At 34.5% G+C, this 22,151-nt stretch overlaps 1 protein-coding gene across 1 annotated transcript in view; it reads left to right on the top strand.

Annotated features, from left to right (window-relative positions):
• The window catches only part of LOC136030798 (coatomer subunit beta'-like), a 19,093-nt gene extending 1,664 nt beyond the window's left edge, over nucleotides 1-17,429 (top strand). The window contains exons 2-3 of the mRNA XM_065709845.1: nucleotides 14,221-14,446; nucleotides 16,426-17,429. Of these exons, the coding sequence (XP_065565917.1) occupies nucleotides 14,221-14,446; nucleotides 16,426-17,429 (1,230 nt within the window). The remainder of the gene's footprint in view (nucleotides 1-14,220; nucleotides 14,447-16,425) is intronic.
• Nucleotides 17,430-22,151: the final 4,722 nt, after the last annotated feature.

Raw genomic sequence — 22,151 nt, 5'->3', positions numbered from 1 at the left:
ATAATCATCGACTGGGTTGTACCTGAATGCCAGGCGATGCCTTTCAGGTTGCTCTGATTCCTCGGCACGCTTTCTTTTCTTACTTTCTCTATCAGCAGCAAGCCTGATTTCTTGCTGTTCTTGTGATTCCTCGGCACGCTTTCTTTTCTTACTTTCTCTATCAGCAGCAAGCCTGATTTCTTGCTGTTCTTGTAATTCCTCGGCACACCTTCTTTTTTCACTTTCTCTTTTAGCAGCAAGTCTGCTTCCGCGTTGCTCTGGTAGTTCCTCGGCACGCTATCTGTTCTTTCTTTCTCTATCAGCCTCAAGCCTGTTTCCTTGCTGTTCTTTTGATTCCTCGGCACGCTTTCTGTTCTTTCTTTCTCTATCAGCCTCAAGCCTGTTTCCTTGCTGTTCTTTTGATTCCTCGGCACGCTTTCTGTTCTTTCTTTCTCTATCAGCCTCAAGCCTGTTTCCTTGCTGTTCTTTTGATTCCTCGGCACGCTTTCTTTTCTGACTTTCTCTATCAGCAGCAAGTTTTTTGGCATAGACTCTTTGAGCATCTTCATCGGCTTTTGCCATTGTAAGTTCATCAGTCATTTTAAACTTAAACATTAATAGATTTCTACGTGAACATATGTCTTAAATATCTTGAATGACGTCACCGTAGTAGCAAAAATAACGACAACTAACTTGATGACGTCAGTCAACACAGAAACATGACGTCACCTGACAGACAGACAGACACACAGACAGACAACTTATTTATATATATATATATATATATATATATATATATATATATATATATATATATATATATATATATATATATATATATATATATATATAAATATATATATATATATATATATATATATATATATATATATATATATATATATATATATATATATATATATATATATATATATATATATATATATATATATATATATATACATATATATATATATTTATATATATCTGTATATATATATATATATATATATATATATATATATATATATATATATATATATATATATATATATATATATATATATATATATACATATATATATATATATATATATGTATATATATATATATATATATATATATATATATATATATATATATATATATATATATATATATATATATATATATATATATATATATATATATATATATATATATATATATATATATATATATATATATATATATATATATATATATATATATAAATAAGTTGTTTGTGTACTGACGTCATATATGTCCACTGTCGACTAACGTCATATTTGTAAAGTTGTTTTTGACTGAAGTCATGTTTTTCGACTATATATGACGTCATTATAAGTATATAAGAAGGCCTTTCAAAGAAAAATTTTTAATACAGATCTTAAAATGACAGAAGAAACAGCAAATGGAGCTGCTCAAAGAGTTAATTCAAAGAGAAATTTTAGTATAAATCCCACAATGGCAGAAGAAACAGCCGAGGAAGCTGCTCAAAGAGTTAATGCCAAAAGGCTTGCGGCTAATAGAGAAAGTAAGAAAAGAAAGCGTGCCGAGGAATCACAACAACAGCGTGAAAACAGGCTTGCGTCTCAAAGAGAAATTACCAAAAGAAAGCGTGCCGAGGAAGCTGCTCAAAGATTTAATTCAAACAGAAATTTTAGTATAAATCCTACAATGACAGAAGATACAGCCGAAGAAGCAGCTCAAAAAGTTAATGCCAAAAGGCTTGCGGCTAATAGAGAAAGTAAGAAAAGAAAGCGTGCCGAGGAATCACAACAACAGCTTGAAAATAGGCTTGCGTCTCAAAGAGAAATTACCACTTCATCAGTGATAGAAATTCTGAATTGGATGCACGTTGCGAAATTTCTCCCGACGTTGAAAGGACTATCGTTTCCCATTTGCAACATCTTTTAAACGAAAATAATTATTTAGTGCGTCTGTTCAAAACAGCAATCGATTTGATGCCTACTGATACGCATAAAATTGTTATTTCCGCTAACAAAACGCCCACTGGCCAATATGTGCGTAGATACAATGCTCCAACTATCGACGAAGTGGCAATCGTTATGGTCGGTGATCAGTTTTTACCTCGAGATATTATTCTTCAGAAGCGAAACGCTCAGTTAGGGAAACTCATCGAAAAGAAAAAAGAAAAACATAAAAAAAGAAAAGAAAAAACTAAAAAAGAAAAAAAACTAAAAAAAGAAAAAAAACTAAAAAAGAAAACCAATTAATAAAAAGAAGAAACTAAAAAAGAAAAAACTAAAAAAAGAAAAAACAAAAAAAGAAACTATATCTATATATATATACATAAATAAGTTGTATGTATGCTTGTTTGTTTGTTTGTGGGTTTACATATGACGTCATTATAAGTATATAAGGCTTTGTATATGACGTCATTGTAAGATGACGCTACAGACGGGGACACCGGGCCCCTAAAACGACCGGGACACAGGGAATATATATAACGACCGGGACACTCAAAGAGAAATTACAGACCAGGAAACCGGGACACAAATGACGACCGGGACACCGGGACACAGGGAATATAAATGACGACCGGGACACTCAAAGAAAAATTACAGACTGGGACACCGGGACACGAACGACGACCGGGACACAGGGAATATAAATGAAGACCGGGACACAGGGACACAACTACAACGGGGACGCCAGGGGGCACAGGGGGGATATATAAATAAGGCCGGGACACAGAGAATGTTCGATTAGCAATCACCATCAACAAAGCTCAAGGGCAATAATTAGAAAAATGCGGTATAGATCTGAATACGGATTGTTCTTCCCATGGACAATTATATGTTGCATGTTAAAGAGTCGGTAAACCTGACAATCTATTTATATGCACAGACAATGGGAAAGCGAAGAATATTGTATATTCGCAAGTTTTACGTAGTTAAAAACATATATATATATATATATATATATATATATATATATATATATATATATATATATATATATATATCATGAAAAGAGAAATCACCAATGCAACACCACAAACTCGTAAAAAAAAAAGAGACAGAAGGAGAAAAGGAAGACTGTTTTCCTAAATTAGTGATTAATATAGACCAGCACTTGAATGAGGCCTTAACCCTACTCATCCATACAATCACATAGGTCAAACAGCATAGCCAAACACAATCAACCATAAAGAATAATCCATGGACAGGCAGTCATGTCGGCAATAAGTATAAGTCATCATTTACCAAACAATAGAAAAAATAATAAAGACAAATAATTCAGAGGCAACACCCCAACACAAGGGCTCATCAGGAGACTACACTGGCCTATAGGGTTTCGCCACTTTAAATTCTCTACCCAGCCAAGTGTTGCGGCTACCACAGAATATCCATGGCATCCCCGTGTCAGGTATCACTCCCAAAATACATGCCTATGAAAAAAAACCAGCAAATGTAAAACAACCAAGTAACACCAAAACAAGCTTATCCTGTTAATATATCCCTCTTTTTAGCAACAATAGGTAAACTAAATATGATAAAATTTACCAAATCACAAATATTAACACATTGCAAAAAAAAAAAAAAAAAAAAAAAAAAAAAAAAAAAAAAAAAATGAACTAAACAATTATAGAATTCGTCTTTACCATGTGGTTATTAAAAAAAAAATACGCTCTATCAGAAACACAATTCAAAATAAATGGCGCTGCATCATCATTTGTCGAACCTCCGAAATTAGTTAAAAATGTCTTTAAGTATTTCCAGATAATTCTTTTGATATTTATTTAAAAGTTCGTTATAATGAAAACTAAATTTTTTAAATTGCCAAGTTAATTTATTTGCAGAAAAACCTCTTGATATCAATTTTTGGCTTAAGATTTTACAACTATTTTTAAAAACAATATAATTACTACAAATCCTTGCATAACGAAGTAACTGTGAGAAAAACGCAGAATATGTGATATTTGAGTGCTTTCAAGGAGTGGGAAACTAATCACTTCGAAATCAAAATCATCCGTTTTATTATACATTTTAAAACTTAATTTATTATTATCAAAAATATTTACATTTAAATCTAAGAAATGATCTTCATGACCAGCGCCATGACTAAGGTTCAAGAGTAAGCTCTGATGGATATATATTTTTAGAAATATCAATGAAATCCTTACAATTTAAGACCAAAATATCATCTAAATATCTTTTATTATTTGACAAAAAATGTTTTAAATTATTTGGATTATTCTTATCCATCATATATTTATATTCTAGTTGACTTAAAAACAAGTCAGCTATACATGGGCTGGCATTCCCCCCATGGGAATTCCCACGATTTGCTTGTACAAATCACCACCAAATCTTATATAAGTATTGTATAAAACAAATTCTAAAAACTCAAAAATCATATCCAAGCTGTAACATCTCAAGTTAACTGTGGTATTAAAGCAATTTGTCCATATAGCTTTTTTATTATAAGTGTCTATTTTTAAGAACCTTTTACTAGATAAGAGGAAAGATTTCTTGATAACAGTTTTTAAATTATCTAACACTACATTAAGTGATAAATTAGTATACATGGTCGCAAAATCGAAAGACTCAATTCTTTTAGCTGAAACCATTGTTAAAGACTCTATCACCTGCAGTGAATTATTGTGTTGCGAGAGCAACACTTTGGTTTTGTCCCGTTTTTTTTTGTTTTTTTTTCCTATGCCGCCGATCTCAGGTTATTCCTGGAAACTGGTAAGGGTCTAACCTGTGCGGTTTTTACGGAAAGTGTGGACCTCAGGCCGGATTGATGAATATGACATTACATTTTGGAAAGCTCCGTAGAACTCTTGCCTGGGGCCAAAAAGGATGGTTTTTGCTTGTCCTCGAGCCAGAGCCTATGGTGTGCGAAGTGAAGTGGAGTTATATAGCCTATGTCAGAGAGGAGTATCTGAAGTTGTGCAGCCAAGCTTTCGTTTCATCAAACCATGTTTCTGCTTTCGAGTGGAAAGCTCCGTTCTAGCAGGCAAGCAGGCAGGCACCAGTTTCAAATTGAAGATGGACTAAAATCTATAAGTGTTAAATATATGCGGTAGTTCCCCGGCCCCACAGCCAATATATCTTCTTTGAGTGATAAATAGAAAAATTTACAGAAACAAAAAAGTGCGATTTTCCCACGGGTCCGAAAGTGCTGCCATCTATTGTTTCTAGCCATTTCTGTTCGTGATTTCAGCTGACTTTACCATTCTTTTTTTTCTACTTGGGATTGCAATAGAGAAATGGTATCAGATATACCTCTTAAACTTTAAAAGTTCTCTCATTGCTAAAGAAATTAGAGCTTATCCTTTGCTCCTTTCTAAGTGGTGGTGTTAGAAAGTTGGCCTCCGGCAAAAAAGTCAACTTTTGAACTAAGACAGATAGAATTTTTTTTTCAATGACAATCGATAGACTTTGATGAGCTGATCAAAGTATATGTCATCCATTTTTTGTTACAAAAATTCCTTCATGACATACACCAGTTTGAAAGTTTCAAGGGGTTGACAACTTCAGTGGTAAGGTACACGCTTGAACCAAAAATAGGCCGATACCAATTGTGAGATATGTAGGGGACTTCCAAGCAACAGTCGATTATTAGCTTATAATCATCTTTGGCAATGATGGGTTTGCAACTTTTGCTGATTGGTGTACCTATTATCTGTTTCTGGTGTAATTGATGGTAAGAACAACTTGGTTCCCGATTGTAAGACATGTAGGGGAGTTGTAAGTAATAATCGGCTGTTAGGCTACAATGACTTCAGCGACAAGGGGTTTGGAGCTTTTGCTAGTTGGTGTACCCATTATTTGTTTCCGGTGAACTTGGATGTATATCCCGGGAGAGGGACTTGTAAGTAAGAATCGGTTGCTAGAGGAGGCTCACGAGGGGCTACAAATTTGTGCAAATTGGTACACATCTATGGAATCAGGGACCCATAAATTTCCTGTAATGACTCGCCATCCAATAATAAGCGATCCTGGATGGCGAGTCATTACAGGAAATTTATGGGTCCCTGATGGTATTTTGATCCTGAAAAGTTACAGATAGCTTTATAATACCAACTAGATTACATAAGATAATGTTCCAAGTTTCCATCCGTCACGATGTCTACGATTGAAAAGGATAAAATTCAACCGGCTGCAAAGTGACATTTAGGGGCCTAGTAAGTAATAATCGGCTGTTAGTGTGGACCTCGGGCCGGATTGATGAATATGACATTATATTTTGGAAAGCTCCGTACGACTCTTGCCTGGGGCCAAAAAGGATGGTTTTTGCTTGTCCTCGAGCCAGAGCCTATGGTGTGCAAAGGATAAAGTTCAACTGGCTGCAAAGTCAATTTAGTCCCTTCTTCCAATATTTTTTTTTTTCAACCCTGAGGAATAGCCTTTGATCATCTGATTACTGATTGTGTTATTCTTTGTCTCTCACGGAAGAGGGACTTGTAAGCAAGAATGGGTTGCTAGAGGTGGTTCATGAGGGGCTAGAAATTTGTGCAAATTGGTGCACATCTATGGTATTTGATCCTGAAAAGTTACGGATAGCTTTATAATACCAACTAGATTATATAAGATAATGTTCCAAGTTTCCATCCGTCACGATGTCTACGATTGAAAAGGATAAAGTTCAACTGGCTGCAAACTCAATTTAGTCCCTTTTTCCGATATTCTTTTGCTGTTGTTTTTTCAACGCTGAACAATTTGATCATGTGATTACTGATTGTGTTCTTCTTTGAATATGCCGTTTTGAAAGCTTTGATAATTTTGACAACTTCAGCATTTAACCGATAGCGAAGAAACAAAACCAAAGTGTTGCTCTCGCAACACTTTAATCGGCAAAGCCGAACAAAGGTTGCCGCAACACTTCACGTTGCCCAGGCAACGTAGGTCTAGTTAACACTCCAATATGGATTAAAATTCGAAAACTTTTTAATACCAGAACAATAGGTTTTAAGTTTATTTACAATTTCCTTTAAAATTAAAGAGAGGTCAGTACCAGCAATGCGGGTTGGACATTTAGCTGCTCCAGCAATAAACCGTGGTTTAGGGGGATTCTTATGAAATTTTACAGTCCAATATAGGAAAGGGAACTTTTTATCATTGTCATTTATTTTAATATTAAAATTTTTAAAAAGTATTTCTTCAGTCTTTTCAATTAAATTCTCATCCTCTAAATGTACCTTTTTGTAAACATTAGTTGTGCATAACTCCCTTTTTAAGATATCACAATACAGCTTCTGACAAATTACGGCAAAATTATTATTAGCTTTATCCACTGGCACAATCACAAATTCATTCTGTAGATTAGCAATTGCTTGTTTAATCTTCGCATTATAAAATAATGATTTAGTGTTACTTTTTTTTTAAATTAGAATATATTTTTTTTCTTATTCTACTAATAATCAAATTCTTCCAACTTTGAAAAATCTCTTTACTTTTATTCTCTTTCTTACACCACTTATCAATAAATAAATCAAAATCATTTTCCAAGCCATCAAGAACACTCGATGGTTTCAGATGATGAGAAAGACGGAAATTAGCCCCTTTATTCATTATAATTTGAAGATCATATTGCTTTATTATTGACAAGTCCCCTGTTATAACATGTTTGTAAGTAAGATTTACAAATGGGCCAAGTTGCTTACAATTACAAACCGGTTTCCAATTTATATCACTATCTAATCTTTTAAGTATTAAATTATAATCAAAAATAATTTGACCAATAGTTTTTGAAAATTTATAAGTTAAAACTGGACTATCATTATAATTCAAATTACTAGGAAGGGCCTGTTTCACATGCCGCTGATTTAAAATTTCTCGTAAATTAATATCTTCAATCTGCTTACAAGTAAAATTAATAGGTAAATATAATCTGTTATCCTTATTACCAATCTTATCAAACTTTTTCTTTTTTGAAATAAATTTCGTTTTACTTAGAATGCAAATTGTATCACATATTACTTTAAAATTATATTCAAGAGCTATATTATTCTTAACAATCCAGAAAAGTTTGATTAAATTCCTCTTGGATAAATTATTTAGACATTTTATTACAGAAATCATATCCCTAGATTCAAGTAGCTGGCGTAGATCTATAGAAAGCATATGTAAATCTAATTCATTTTTTCTATTATTTTTCCTATGTCCTCTCGATCGTTTTTTACGTTTAGTAGGACAAGTAAAAGAAGAATGGTCCATAAAACCATCAATACATTTAACAACAACCTGAGACATGTCACCATATTTTGCTACACGACCATTTAGCCCAAAAGGATAAGCTGTACCAAGAGTATAGATCCAGAAATCCTCCTGTTTACGTAGTCTATTATTCTTCTCTTCTTTATTTAAATTTTCTAACTCTAAATTTTCTAAAATTGTGACAGTTATACCTGATATGGAACATTTACCATTATTACAATGTTGAACTAAATAGTTATTAGTTTTTTCATTACTAACTGTTGTCTTGTGTCCAGAAAATCTTTTATATATATTATTAGTTGTTTCCCCCACATATTGTAGGCAGCATTCATTACATTCTAATAGGTAAATTACATTGGTTGTTCTACAATTAACATTACCACGTAACTTGCATGCAAAATTTTTATTATACAATGTACTCTTAACAAAAGTCCGTGGGATAAAATGATCTAGGCAAAGAAAACAACGACTCTTACACTTACTAACTTTCAAAAAATCGTTCCAAGTCCCGAGGCTAATATTTGTGTTTTGTTGCATTAAAAGTTATTGAAAATAAATCCAAAACAAACCAACATCCAAATCAAAATCCAACAATCAAAGTCCAAAAAACATGCCAAGGTCAATAGGTCAATAAATACATTAAAAAAAAAAGAAAAAAAAAAAAAAAAAAAAAGTATTATTTAAACCGTTTGAAGAGTAAGGAAGGTAATATAAAGGAAGGTAATATTAGGCAGAATGATGGTGGTACCGTCAATATTAACACACACCCTTTAAGCATGCAGGATGGGTTTAAATTTGTACCATGTACTGTTGAAGAAGTTGACAAAATTGTTTGTAGCCTTAAATCAAATTCTTCTGGTGTAGATGGACTTAACCTAAAGGCTTTTAATTTTGTTTCAGTGTATCTTTGCCGGTACTGGTTTATTTAATTAATCTCTCAATGGTTGAAGGACATTTCCCGTCGGAACTGAAACGGTCATAATCATACCTTTAAATAAAGGTGGGTATCCCTGTAACTGGCGACTAATTTTCATTTTACCTTTATTTAGTAAAATTTATGAAAAAGTTATTTGTAAGCGATTGTATGATTTTTTGGATTCAAAGAAAATATTGTACAATGGACAGTTTGGTTTCAGGAGTAAATATTCCCCTAGTCATGCAGTACACCATCTTTTAAGATTTGTTGATGATACACTTGAAAATAGTATGGTTCCTTTAACTGTTTTTGTAGATTTTCGCAAGGCTTTTGACACTGTTGATTTTAATACTCTTCTAAATAGAGTAAGGGGGCTTGGGTTAGGTAGTACTTGTGTAAAGTGGTTTTCATCGTACTTGGATGGCCGGACTATAAAAGTTGCTTTATCAGATATATTAAGCAGAGAGTTCGGTATTAAGTGTGGAGTGACTCAAGGTTCCGTTCTGGGACCTCTACTTTATCTTATGTTAATTCTTTGGCTTCACATGTTGGAATTGAGGCGCTGACCTCTTTCGTGGACGACACTGCGATAACAGTAATTGGTAGCTGTTTGGTGCAGGTTGGAAATAAGGCTAATTTAGCACTTGAAAATTTGCGCAGTTTTACAGTAGGTAGTTTTTACATATTACAGCTTTTACAGTTTTACAGATTTCCCTCCACACATTGAATGTGGAGGCATACCGGATTCCACCCCTCCCTCCCTCCCAGAAAAAAAATAAGAGGAAAACATGTTGTATTTCTACGACAAATAGACTGGTAGTAAAAATAGAGGAAATAAAGCCCTTGCATTCTCCCCTTTTGGTGCCCTTTCCCCATAACATAAATCCTGGCTACTGCCATTATTTCAAGAGTTTGTCCTAGCTGAGCTGAGGTGTCTTTTAGTTTTTTACGGTGTCTTGTCTTAACACTTTAACCTTTTAGTCTTCAGTTTTAGAGATGTTGGAAAGAAACAAACAGTAAGGAAATTAGTGTCGTTCCAGGTGTAGGTTTGACTGAAAGTGGGATATACCAGTTTTATACTTCCCCCCCACCTGCAAAAACATTCCGCTCCCTAGAACAAAATTTCTGGCTATGATCCTGATTTCAGGGGCTTATAACGACAGAGCGTAGGTTTTTTTAATTTAAAACAAAATCACACAATAGTTTTGAAGAAACCTAAAACAGCGGATCTTGAAATACTCAACACTATCTATATTTATATAAAAATTTAGTGTCCGTCTGTTATATGACCGTTGTTACCGTTACACGAGCTCAAAAAATTGAGGCTCTTTTTAAATTATGTTAAATTGCTTAAAATGTAAGAAACTGGTGATTGCACAAATATTTCAATATATTTTGAAAATGGATTAAAGCAGTTCGAAAACCTTAAAACAGAAAACCAAAAGTTTGAAGTTTAGTAGATATTGTTGAAGTTTAAAATGCTTGCTGCTCAAAGAAAATTTGTCGAAGTGTCAACTAACGTCAAAAAGAAGTTATTATTGGATTGCTTAAAATGTAAAAACTGGTGAGTGCACAAATATTTCTATATATTTTGACAATGGATTAAAGCAATTCGAAAACCTTAAAACAGAAAACCAAACCAATTTACCTCATCAATTCGATCCAAAAATGACATAGCGTTACTGGGAGCCACAACACAAGGACCAATGAGAATCCATATATAGAAGCCTGCCGCGTGCCATGCTTGGGCTCGGTGACGAAGGCAGCCGGGACCTAGCACTGTCTGTGGTTAGAACACAAGGGACAATGAGAATCCGTATATAGAAGCCTGCCGCGTGCCATGCTTGGGCTCGGTGACGAAGGCAGCCGGGACCCAGCACTGTCTGTGGTTAGAACACAAGGGATAATGAGAATCCATATATAGAACCCTGCTGCGTGCCATGATGGGGCCCGGTGAGGGAGCCGCCAGGACCCAGAACTGTCTGCTAGGTTAGAACACAAGGGACAATGAGAATCTATATATAGAAGCCTGCCATGTGCCATACTGGGGCCCGGCGGCGAAGCCACCGGGACCCAGCTAGTTCCATTTAAAAATGGAGCTATTTGCCACAATCTTATTCTTTAAGAATATCATTAGTACCCAATTAATGTCTATCAGCATTATTTCTTTCGGTAAATCAAACTGTTCGTGGTAACGAACTGTAGTAAGGAGCGACCCGGCTCAATAGTAACCAAAACTCTAAAAAACAGAATTTTGATACCAATAGCTACATCAAAAGAATTACATTTTAATGTTGATTTTAAATATATAAGTTTCATCAAGTTTAGTCTTACCCATCAAAAGCTACCTGCCTGAGAAAATTTGCCTCATTTTAGAAAATAGGGGGAAACAACCCGTAAAAGTCATAGAATCTTAACGAAAATCACACTATCAGATTCAGCGTATCAGAGAACCCTATTGTAGAAGTTTCAAGCTCTTATCTACAGAAATGTGGAATTTTTCATTTCTTGCCAGAAGGCAGATCACGGATGCGTGTTTATTTGTTTTTTGTTTTTTTCCAGGGGTGATCGTATCGACTCAGTAGTCCTAGGATCTTGCAAACGGGCTCGTTCTAACGGAAATGAAAAGTTCTAATGTCCTTTTTAAGTGACCAAAAAAATTGGAGGGCACCTAGGCCCCCTCCCACGCTAAATATTTTTCCACAGTCACCGGATCAGAATTCTGAGATAGCCATTTTTTTTTAGCCTAGTTGAAAAACCTTATAACTATGTCTTTGGGGACGACTTACTCCCCAAAAGTCCCTGTGGGAGGGGCCACAAGTTACAAATTTTGACCAGTGATTACATATAGCAACGGTTATTTGGAAGTGTACAGACGTTTTCAGGGGAGCTTTTTGGTTGAGGGGGGGGGGGGTTGAGAAGAGGGGGATATGTTGGGGAACTTTCCTTGGAGGAATTTATCATGGGGGAGGAAAATTTCCATGAAGGAAGCGCAGGATTTTCTAGCATTATTTAAAAAAAAACAATGAAAAAATAAACATGAAAAAGTTTTTTCAACTGAAAGTAAGAAACAGAATTAAAACTTAAATCGAACAGAAATTATTACGCATATGATGGGCTCACCTCCTCCTAATACCTCGCTCTTTCTGCTAAATTATTTTTAGTAATTTCAACTATCTATTCTACGGCTTTTGTGATTCAGGGGTCATTCTAAAGAAATTGGGACAAAATTTAAGGTTTAGTGTAAAGAGCGAGGTACTGACAAGGGGGTGAACCCCCTCATGTACTTAATAAAAACATGAGAATACAGAACTTCTTTACGTAAGCTAATTTATAAGTTACGTATATCTTTTACTAATAAAAACACTCGTAAAAAATTAAAAGCTCTAGTTACCTTTCTAAGTAACCAAAAAACCAGAGGGCAACTAAGCCTCCTCCCCCACTGCTTTTTTTTCTCAAAATCATTCGATCAAAACTATGAGAAAGTCATTTAGCAAAAAAAAAAAAAAAATGCAAATTTTGGTTTAATTATTCATCTGCGGAGAGCCAAAATCAGAACAAGCATTGATTCAAAAACGTTCAGAAATTAAATAAGACAAAATTCTTTGGGAAATCTCCAGGAACTCGGGGATAGTGGAAGCCCTGAAATGATCATAACTGATGAACCAAAAGCAATAAAAATAGAGGTGTTACAGAACTCTCAGCTGCCATTCTTGGGAAACATCTAGAAAGTTTACAAGCGGCAACATAATTCAAGTGTTGTTTTTGAACCACTTTTCTCTGAATAGGCAGCCCGTCGGCGGAGTGCACCAGGCACTTGATCTCGTAAGTCAATTAACCAGGCACTAGATCTACTTTATCTAATAAGTCAAAACCTTCATAATTCTACTCGTCGAATCCCCTCAAAATCATAGTCCAGAAACAATTAATAATTCCAATCTGTTGAACTGAATTGATTATAAAAATGCACTAATGTTACAGTTCGTGAAAACGTTCGTGGTAACCCAAAAAGGTCAAGCTATCTAAATGTTGCTCGCAAAATCAGATTCAGCACATCAGGGAATCCCACTGAAGAGTTTCAAGCTCCTATATACAAAAACTTGAACTTTTGTATTTTAGCCAGATGAAAGATCACGGATGAATATTTATTATTTTTTTTTCAGATGTGGTCATATCGACCGAGCAATCCTAGCTGATCGACAGAGTGATTAGTAAATCTGAGGTTTATTTATTATTGCGTAAATAAAAAGATTTGTTTTATTTAGTTACAGTTCAAATTTTAATTTTTAACAATCACAAATATATCTAAAAATAAAAACACTCACGCAATAGATAAAGTTTAGAGCATTAGCGGAGCAAGGTGTTGGCAATCCCCTGAATGAAAGAAAAATGCCACAAACACCAAGGCTAAAATATAAGTTATTGATGGGAGGACCAGACAAGCTTGCGAAGGCCAAAGGCTACATCGCCCAAGCACAGGATATATAATCGGTTCAGGCAATAGGTACGCTTTGAAGCCACATTGGTTGTAAATGAGATTTTTAGTTTTTTTTCTGAACGTATAGCAGCAGTAGGATTAGGTGAAGGCATTCCCGAATGCTTGAGAAGTTTGTTTGCCATAGACAAGCACATATCTTCAATCATAACTAAAGTGCAGTTAAAATTTCTGTTGTGATGTCCAAGGTCATATCTGACCTCTCTAGCCGTATTCGGTGGAGTATATCCTCGGCCATTTGCGATTTGTATTTCTCCCATAACTCTGTAGGAGATGAAGGAGAGCAAGTTGTCAATATGATTCCAAACAATGCACGAATTTGACTTGCGTCCTTAATGCAATTATCCCAGTGTTAGTCGTTCTCCAATAAACTCAGAGCTTGGTATGCATTGCGATAAGTGCCATGTATAGTCCCGTTTACAGTTCTCAAATGCTCAAAGGAGGCCGGGCTGGGTACATTAACCAAAAGCAGGCGGAGAAAGAAGCATTCATCTTGATTGGAGTGAATGGTGTAGATTCTTCCTATCGTGGTTTCTTTGAAGATGTTAGGTCGACTGACTCACCCCGTTTTCGACATTCAAATGATTTTTTATTAGCATTCCATGTGTAATATGTAGGCACTTCAGAACACAGCAGTTTTTTTGAAAAAGAACAATTTTGACATAACACGAAGAAAGCAGTTAACGTTGTATCCGGTGGATTCAGGGCTCTTTGTAGCACGTTGGATTCCGAAAAATAAACACGTTGACCGTTCTGTAAATGTAGCGCTAAGTGAACAACAGTTGGACTTCGTTCATATATCAGATATGAAAGAATTCGCCAAACAGCTTCATTACTGCTTATGTATCTTCCAGCCTGATATTGTACGACTTTATCAATATCACTGATTTCGGACTGCAAGCCAAAAACTGTCATGTCGCTGGCTTCGTTGACGTATTTACATGTGTATTTGATTGTCTTTACGGAATTACAATATTCCACGTTTATGTGCGCATTGTATGTTTTCGATAATAAAGGTGAATATGGAACGAATTACTCATTAGCCTAATTATTGTGTTATTTTTTAGTCTTAACTCATAGGGTAGTAAATCAGCAATTTCATTCCGTTCATGATTACCTCAGGCATATTTCTCTTCCCTTTTACTTTAGTTGTTCGGATTCATCCCATGAAATTTTGCGTTGCTTTTTAGACACATATGAATATGATGTCATTTATGCGAAAACTAAGAATCAAGATGAATTTTTCCAAGGTCGTAACTAATCTAGATCATTTTTAAGGCCAGAAAATCCTAGTTTGCTATTTTGGCCTTTTGCTTTTCATGAAGAATCAGGTGTAGAAAGCTTATTAAACAAACATTTTTCCATTTTTTGTGAACTAGAAATGCTTTCAAAACTGTAAGAGCTTTCTAACTTAGCTGGAAGCACTGACATTTCTTTTTCATGTGGCGAAAGTTCTCCATGTGGTGAAAAGACGGATGAGAGGATCTGATATCCCAATAATCCTTTTCTTCTAAATTTAAGTAGAGAGATAAATAGGCCAACACAGGGGAAAAGTTCAAATACAGACAGTTATTCAAAGGCCAGTAGCACACTACAATCCAGCAGGCTCTCTGACCAGAAGATACGTGAATTTGATTTCAAATTTGTGAATTAGGAGAAACTGTTGTCTAAGCAACTTATTTCATGCCATGAAAATAGATGACTAGACGGGTAACAACTGAGCAGAAAGTGGAAACAAAGAACGAACCGAACAGGTAGTATGTTGAATAGCTGATACAATGAAAATAGCCCTTTAGGTGCTTTCTCAGAAAATAGGGACTATTTAAAAGATGTGACTTTAGGGATCAATATATAAAACCAGTTAATATTAATTTGCTTATAGGTAACGTTCACATTTAGAGTAATGTCTGCAGTCAATACCAATATAAAGCTTTTATTGACCACAGCATTCCAACCATAGTAGCCACTCAGACAGTTTTAATCAGTGACAAAACATTTTCTACTAAAATCAGTGGCTTCATTTAAAAATTTGCATTTTGACTAAATGTGAACCTATAAAAAAAATCAAACAAAATAAATAATAATTTTAGTGCAAATTGATTTATTTCACTTAAGAAAACATAAGAGAACGAAAATAAAATAAACCCCTCAATTCAACCATAATTCCTTCAGGTCGTGTTTTTAATTACCATATTTATTCAATAAACACGAATTAAAAAGACTAAACGCAACTTTCAGTTTCTTCTTTACTTTTCACTTACCTAATAAAGGTAATAAAACATCCCAATCATAGCCCTATCAATTTTGGTGAACTTTCGTAAAAGCGTAAAAGGATTCGCAAAACACTGTTTTTAAGTCGCATTAAATAGTGCAACATATTTTTATAATTTTGCTCAATAGATAAAACAAAAAGCGACAAATTTTTTTTTCAATCTGAGAAACATTTCTTTGTGTCTCGTATGACATTCATTACGAATTACGAACGTCCACAAATTGTCTATTAGCACAGTGTCGACCTCTATACTCTTTTTATTTTGCTCATGAGTCATATCCATGATAAATACCAAAAATATATTGCAACTAGTCTTTTTTTAATTAAGCTTTCAAAACTTCTAGTAAAAACTATTAAAATTTTAATGAGCTTTCGAAAGGCCAACCATCTAGGGCTATTATCGCTATTATGCTATTATCGCTAATAAACTGATTTTTGAAAAGAAAGCAAACGACTGTAAAAAAATTATTCAAGAGTAGTGCTGTCAGCTGGCATCCTTGACAAAAGAGCTAGAATGTGCAAAAGGCTTGGCTGAAGATATCTCATTAAGGTTGTCTGAATACGAAAGTAAAACCCAAGAACTGGGGTATTTTGAGAATCTTAAAGGAAGAACATTGTCAAAAAGATGCAGAGTTGAAAGAAGCTAGTGACAATCTCATTGTAGCAAATAAGAAAAATAACAGTTTAGCCGAAGCTCTGAGTGAATATGAATTGAAGTTAAAGGAGATGAAAGAAAAGGAGAAGGAAGAACATTATCAAAAAGATGCAGTGCTGAAAGAAGCTAGTGACAATCTCATTGTAGCAAATAAGAAAAATAACAGTTTAACCGAAGCTCAGAGTGAATATGAATTGAAGTTAAAGGAGATGAAAGAAAGAAATCTAGCACTTGATGACAATGCGAGTCTCCTAAAAGCGGGTAAGGACGAGTTGAATGAGCGGCTGAAAGAAAGTGAAAATAATTTAGTTACAGCCAGATCAGACATTCAAAACCTGGAAAGCCAGCTTGCCAGTCTTCAAAATGATTTGGATTCAAGTCAAACCGCTTCTGGCATCTTAGAAGAAATGCTGCACGGCAAAAATTTGGAATCAAAATCACAGCGGGATGAAATTGAGCAACTGAAGAATGAGGTTCGTATTTTAAAGGAAGAAAAAAATATAATAGAGTTTGAACTTACTAAAACTAGAAAAGTCGTTGCAGAGAAAGAAGAGGATATTTTGAGGAAGATGCAGCTGGAAAAGGAGGTAAAGTCTCTTTATGAGAGCAATAATGAGCTTGAAGCCGAGTCTTTGACGAAAACCGAGTCTTTACTTGGAGATATTAAACATCTGAATGATACAGAGAAAATTCTGAAGGAGGAGAAGAATGTGATGGAGCTTGATAAGACTAGAAAGCTTCTTATTAAGAAAGAACACGAGAAGAAACTCTTGGAAAAAGAAGTCAGGTCACTTAATGAAGGCAACTATGACCTTGAAGCCGATTCCTTGAACAGCAATAAGATTATTAAAGAGAGGGACTACAGGCTTGCTGAAATTAAAGCTAGGACAGTGCCTTGAAAAACTCCCAAAATAGTTTGTTGGAAGATGTTCAATCCATAAAAGTCGGTAAAGATATGTTGAATGAGCCACTGAAGGAAAGTGAGAAGGATGTAGCTTTAGCGGCATCAGATATACAAAACCTTCAACTCAAGTTAGAAGGGCTTCGAAACGAGTTGGATTCAAGTCGAACCGCTTCTAATCTCCTAGAAGATATGATACGCAGTAAAGATTTAGAAGTAAAATCACAACGTGGTGACATTGATCAGCTTAAGAATCAAATGAATGATCTAAGGGAAGAAAAGAATGGTGTTGAGCTCGAACTTGTTAGGACTAGAAAGCTTCTTGCAGAGAAAGAAGATGAAATTTTGAAGAAGACATCCGTAGAAAAGGAGGTCAATTCTCTTTATGAACGCATTAGTGAGCTGGAAGCTGAGATTGCAGAGAAGCTTAAGGCTACTAAAGATATTGAACAACTGAAGATTGAAGAACATATTCATAGTGAGGAGATGAATATGATAAATCCAGAGCTCAGAACTAGAAGTATTTTTGTTGAAGAAGGAGAAGAAATGAAACAGTTTGTGAAAGGGGTCAAGTTACTTGATGAGTCCAATTGTGAGCCTGAATCTGAATCATTAAAAAATATTGAATTGCAGAAGAATAGAGCTATTGAAATCAAAAATGAGGATGTGGACCTAACAAATTCAAATAAGAAACTATCAGAAAATTTTTGGGGGTCAAAAACACGACAATGAAGGTAGAGAACTTATTAGAATGATTATTTACCTCAATTCTTAGCTAGATTTTTACAAAAACGATTAACTAAATAAATTTTTATCTGGATTCTAGAAGTATTTCTTCATAAAAAGTAATCAAAGGCAACTTTCACATCAAAGGGAACAATTAGAACAACTTCGAAAAAATGCAACGACAAAATGGGTCGCAAGAGCAAGAGGTATGCAACGGTACAATATAATTTCATTTATATTTTGTACTTTTTATTTTCATTTGTCTCTATTTATGCTTAATATTCTCACAGAAATGTAAAGCACATGAAAGAAAATGCAACAGACTTTAACACCATCTATATCAAACCGCTTTAAGAGTGAAGTTTCAAAAAACTTCCATCCAATCTTGTAATTTACGTAACAAGACGAAACACAAAATGAAAAATAGAAAATGTTTAAAAATATCTTTAAACTTTTTTGAAAAATTGAGCTTCAGAAAAAACTTGGAATCACCATGTTATTTAAGCCTTCAAAAGCTGCAATTTCATGTCTCAGTTCATTCACTAATGAGTTCAATCTTTCAATTTCACGCTCATGAAGAGACTTGACCTCTTTTTCCGCTTCATTTTTACTCTGTATTAATTCCTTTTCCATTTCTTCTTTCGCTTTCATTTGAGCAGCAACTTTTTCTTCATAGCTTGATTTCAACTTTTGAACTTCAGCTTTCAACCTCTCTTCAATCTCATTTTGTTCAGAAATAACCCGTTCTGAGTGTTTGTCAATTTGTCCATGAATACTATCAAGCTCTTCTTTATGTCTTGCGACCCTTCCCAGAGCATACATTCTTTCTTTTTCAGCAATACCAGCTGTTTTCTCAACTCACAAGTCTGTTTCTCAAACTTTCCTAATTGTTTTTGCAGCTCCTTGCATTTCTGTTCAAGCACAAATCGTTCGTTTGATATTTTGTCAATTGTATTTAATTTTTCCTTTATTTGACTTTCCTTTGAAATTAAATCTTCTTTTAATTCTTTAATTCTCTCTATAGCTTTACTTTCTTCTTGTTTACTATGGATTATTTCCGTCCTTGTTATTTCTACAACAGATTCTATTTCACAAAACCTCTGAATTTTTCCCTTAACGTCTTCAATAAGAGTTGAACTTTCTTCTGCATTAACAGTTTTCACTAATTTTTCATCTAAGTCCGTCTTCCCATCGAGTGCTGCCGTAAGTAGGTCAAAGAGTTGCTCAAAATTGACGACTCTTTGAGTTAATCTCTGAATTGCTCGTTCATTCTGATTTATCTGCTCTCTATACTCTGTATCTGAATTATTAACTGATTCTAGAGCTTCGTCCAGGTTTTGCTGCAAGTCCTCATTTTCTCTCCTAAAAAAGAATCAAAATTTTAATTTACGAAAGTTGAAAAGATCCTGCAACAGACTAAAGATTATACTAGAAAGAGTGAGGCTATTTACCCATTCCAATCGACTCTCTTATTTTTCTTCTTTTATTACTCTCTATTATATAATAGATTTAAGCTCAATATATTAAGACTAAAAAAAATTAATTTTATTCATGCCATAACATGAAAAAATCAAGGAATCTATCGACCAGAGACAATACGGCGGACTGAAAGACTGTAATACTTAAGTGTACCTAGTGCGGATGTACGATAGTCTCCTCAAGTGGGCCGAAAAGGGGCACAGTTTTGTCGATCTTGGTGCCATAGACTTCTGAAATGCATTTGATTTAATCAATCACATCGTAGCTGCCCTTAAATTCAAGCTAATGAAGGCTAAGAAAAAAAAAACTCTTACGCTGGTGTTGGACTTTCTAAGTCAGAGGATGCAGCGTGTGTTTGCTCTCTACAAAGGTGATAGTAATTCCGAATGGTCCTCGTCCACCTGTGGAGCCCCTCAAGGCACTAAGCTTGCAGTTATTGCATTCTTGTCAGTAATTAACTTTCTTATAGCTGACTATGACGACCGCTACAAGTTCGTGAATGACCTGTCATTTATCCTGAAATATTTAGTACAAAACGGAGTTGTGACACCACAATTCAGTTCAAAGTTTTTCAGTGTTTTCACAAAAGAATGCGCAGAGCCAAATCTTGAGATTAATCGGAACAAGCCGAAGGTAGTACGCTTTAACCCATTAAAAGGTGATATTATGGAGCCAAATGTTCCATTTCCTCTAACAAACAGTATCAAGATCCTTGGAGTTACTTTCTCCAATGAATTGAGCTTAGCCGCACATTTTTAACGGTATACATAGATTCAGTGCGAACACGGAGAGTATTAAGTGTACATACCTAACTTAAGTCTGCCCCATTCTGGTATATGTATGCCCTTAGCACTTGGAACAGTATATCTTTGTGAGGAGCTTGAATCGGTTCAGAAGTGAGCGGTATCGATCATCTTGTGCCGCCATGACATCCCCTACGAAAAGGCTCTAGAACTGCTAGGACTGCCACCACTCCAAAACCGGTACAAAACTCTGATAATGAGTTTTGGAAAATTCTTGCTTTCCAAATCTCAGCACCGTGACATTCTAGCTGATCAACCTCTACCATCAAGAACGAGAAAGCAAGATAAGTTAGTTCCGGTTAAAGCAAGAACAAGAATTGATAATTCTTTCGTCCCGATTTTCGTCGAAATGTTCAATAATACTTTAATCTTATTCGTTTTGTCTCTAGTTTACTGTTGAATTTTCGTACTTATATTCTGATAGCATGATAACATGAGTCTGATAGCATGTCAATCTCATCTGATTCCAGTTTCTACATTTTCCGTTAATTACGCTTATGATCAGTTACCTTTACATTTTTCTGGTATTTTAAAATACAAATTTACAATTACATGATTAATAATTTCATGATGGGACGCACTTATCCCAGATCTATCCATTGACCAAGCCAGAATAATTATATTACTTAGAATTTCTCCTGTAAAAAAAAAAAATAAACTAGCTTAAAAAATTTTTTCTTTTTGACAGTTTCTTAGTAAATTTGTAACTTATTTTAAATATTAAAAAACCCTGAATATCAGATATCAAAAATATAATTTGGTAGATGCATAGAACTGAGTCCTAGCTGTGGCGAGATAAGAAATATTCGTCTTTACCTGAGAAAGTAAAACCGTTGGAGAGCAACAAAATAGCACCAAAACTTTCAAATTTTTGTGAGCACCAAACTTTGAGCACATATTTTGAGAGCACCAAAACTTTAAAAGTTTTGTTAATGCTTTGAAAGGCAATAAGTAAATTAGCCATTGAACTTGCCAACTGACATAGTCGTATTCTAAAATGCCCAAACTTTGAGCACATATTTTGAGAGCACCAAAACTTTCAAATTTTTGTGAGCACCAAACTTTGAGCATATATTTTGAGAGCACCAAAACTTTAAAAGTTTTGTTAATGCTTTGAAAGGCAAAAAGTAAATTAGCCATTGAACTTGCCAACTGACATAGTCGTATTCTAAAATGCGTTCAGAAAAATTCCAGTCAAACTTAATTTTTTTTCAATAAGTAGCCAACTTATTTGCAAGATTTTTTATGTTATTTTCAGGTTTTAATATCATCATTTATTTTCAATGGAATTTTTTTTAATGATCATCCCAAAACTCCACTTACTCCACCTGAATTACCCTCATTAAAGATACTGTTTTAGTGGTTCATTTTTGTTTGTTCTGTATCAATGAGGATTGTTAATTTTTCTTTATATGTTTTGCCTAGTAGTCGAGCTTGTCTCTCCATTTAGGCAAGTGGAAGATTTTGATGAATATGAATTTTTGAATAAATGAATCTGTCAAAAGATAAAAGGGGAAGTGCAGAATCAATTAACCAGGCACTAGATCTACTTTATCTAATAAGTCAAAACCTTCATAATTCTACTCGTCGAATCCCCTCAAAATCATAGTCCAGAAACAATTAATAATTCCAATCTGTTGAACTGAATTGATTATAAAAATGCACTAATGTTACAGTTCGTGAAAACGTTCGTGGTAACCCAAAAAGGTCAA

Source organism: Artemia franciscana, chromosome 9, assembly GCF_032884065.1.
Source record: "Artemia franciscana chromosome 9, ASM3288406v1, whole genome shotgun sequence".
In the NCBI taxonomy this organism is placed as follows: Eukaryota; Metazoa; Arthropoda; class Branchiopoda; order Anostraca; family Artemiidae; genus Artemia; species Artemia franciscana.
The sequence above is the reverse complement of the archived record's forward strand: the minus strand, read 5'-3'. Positions and strand labels throughout refer to the sequence as shown.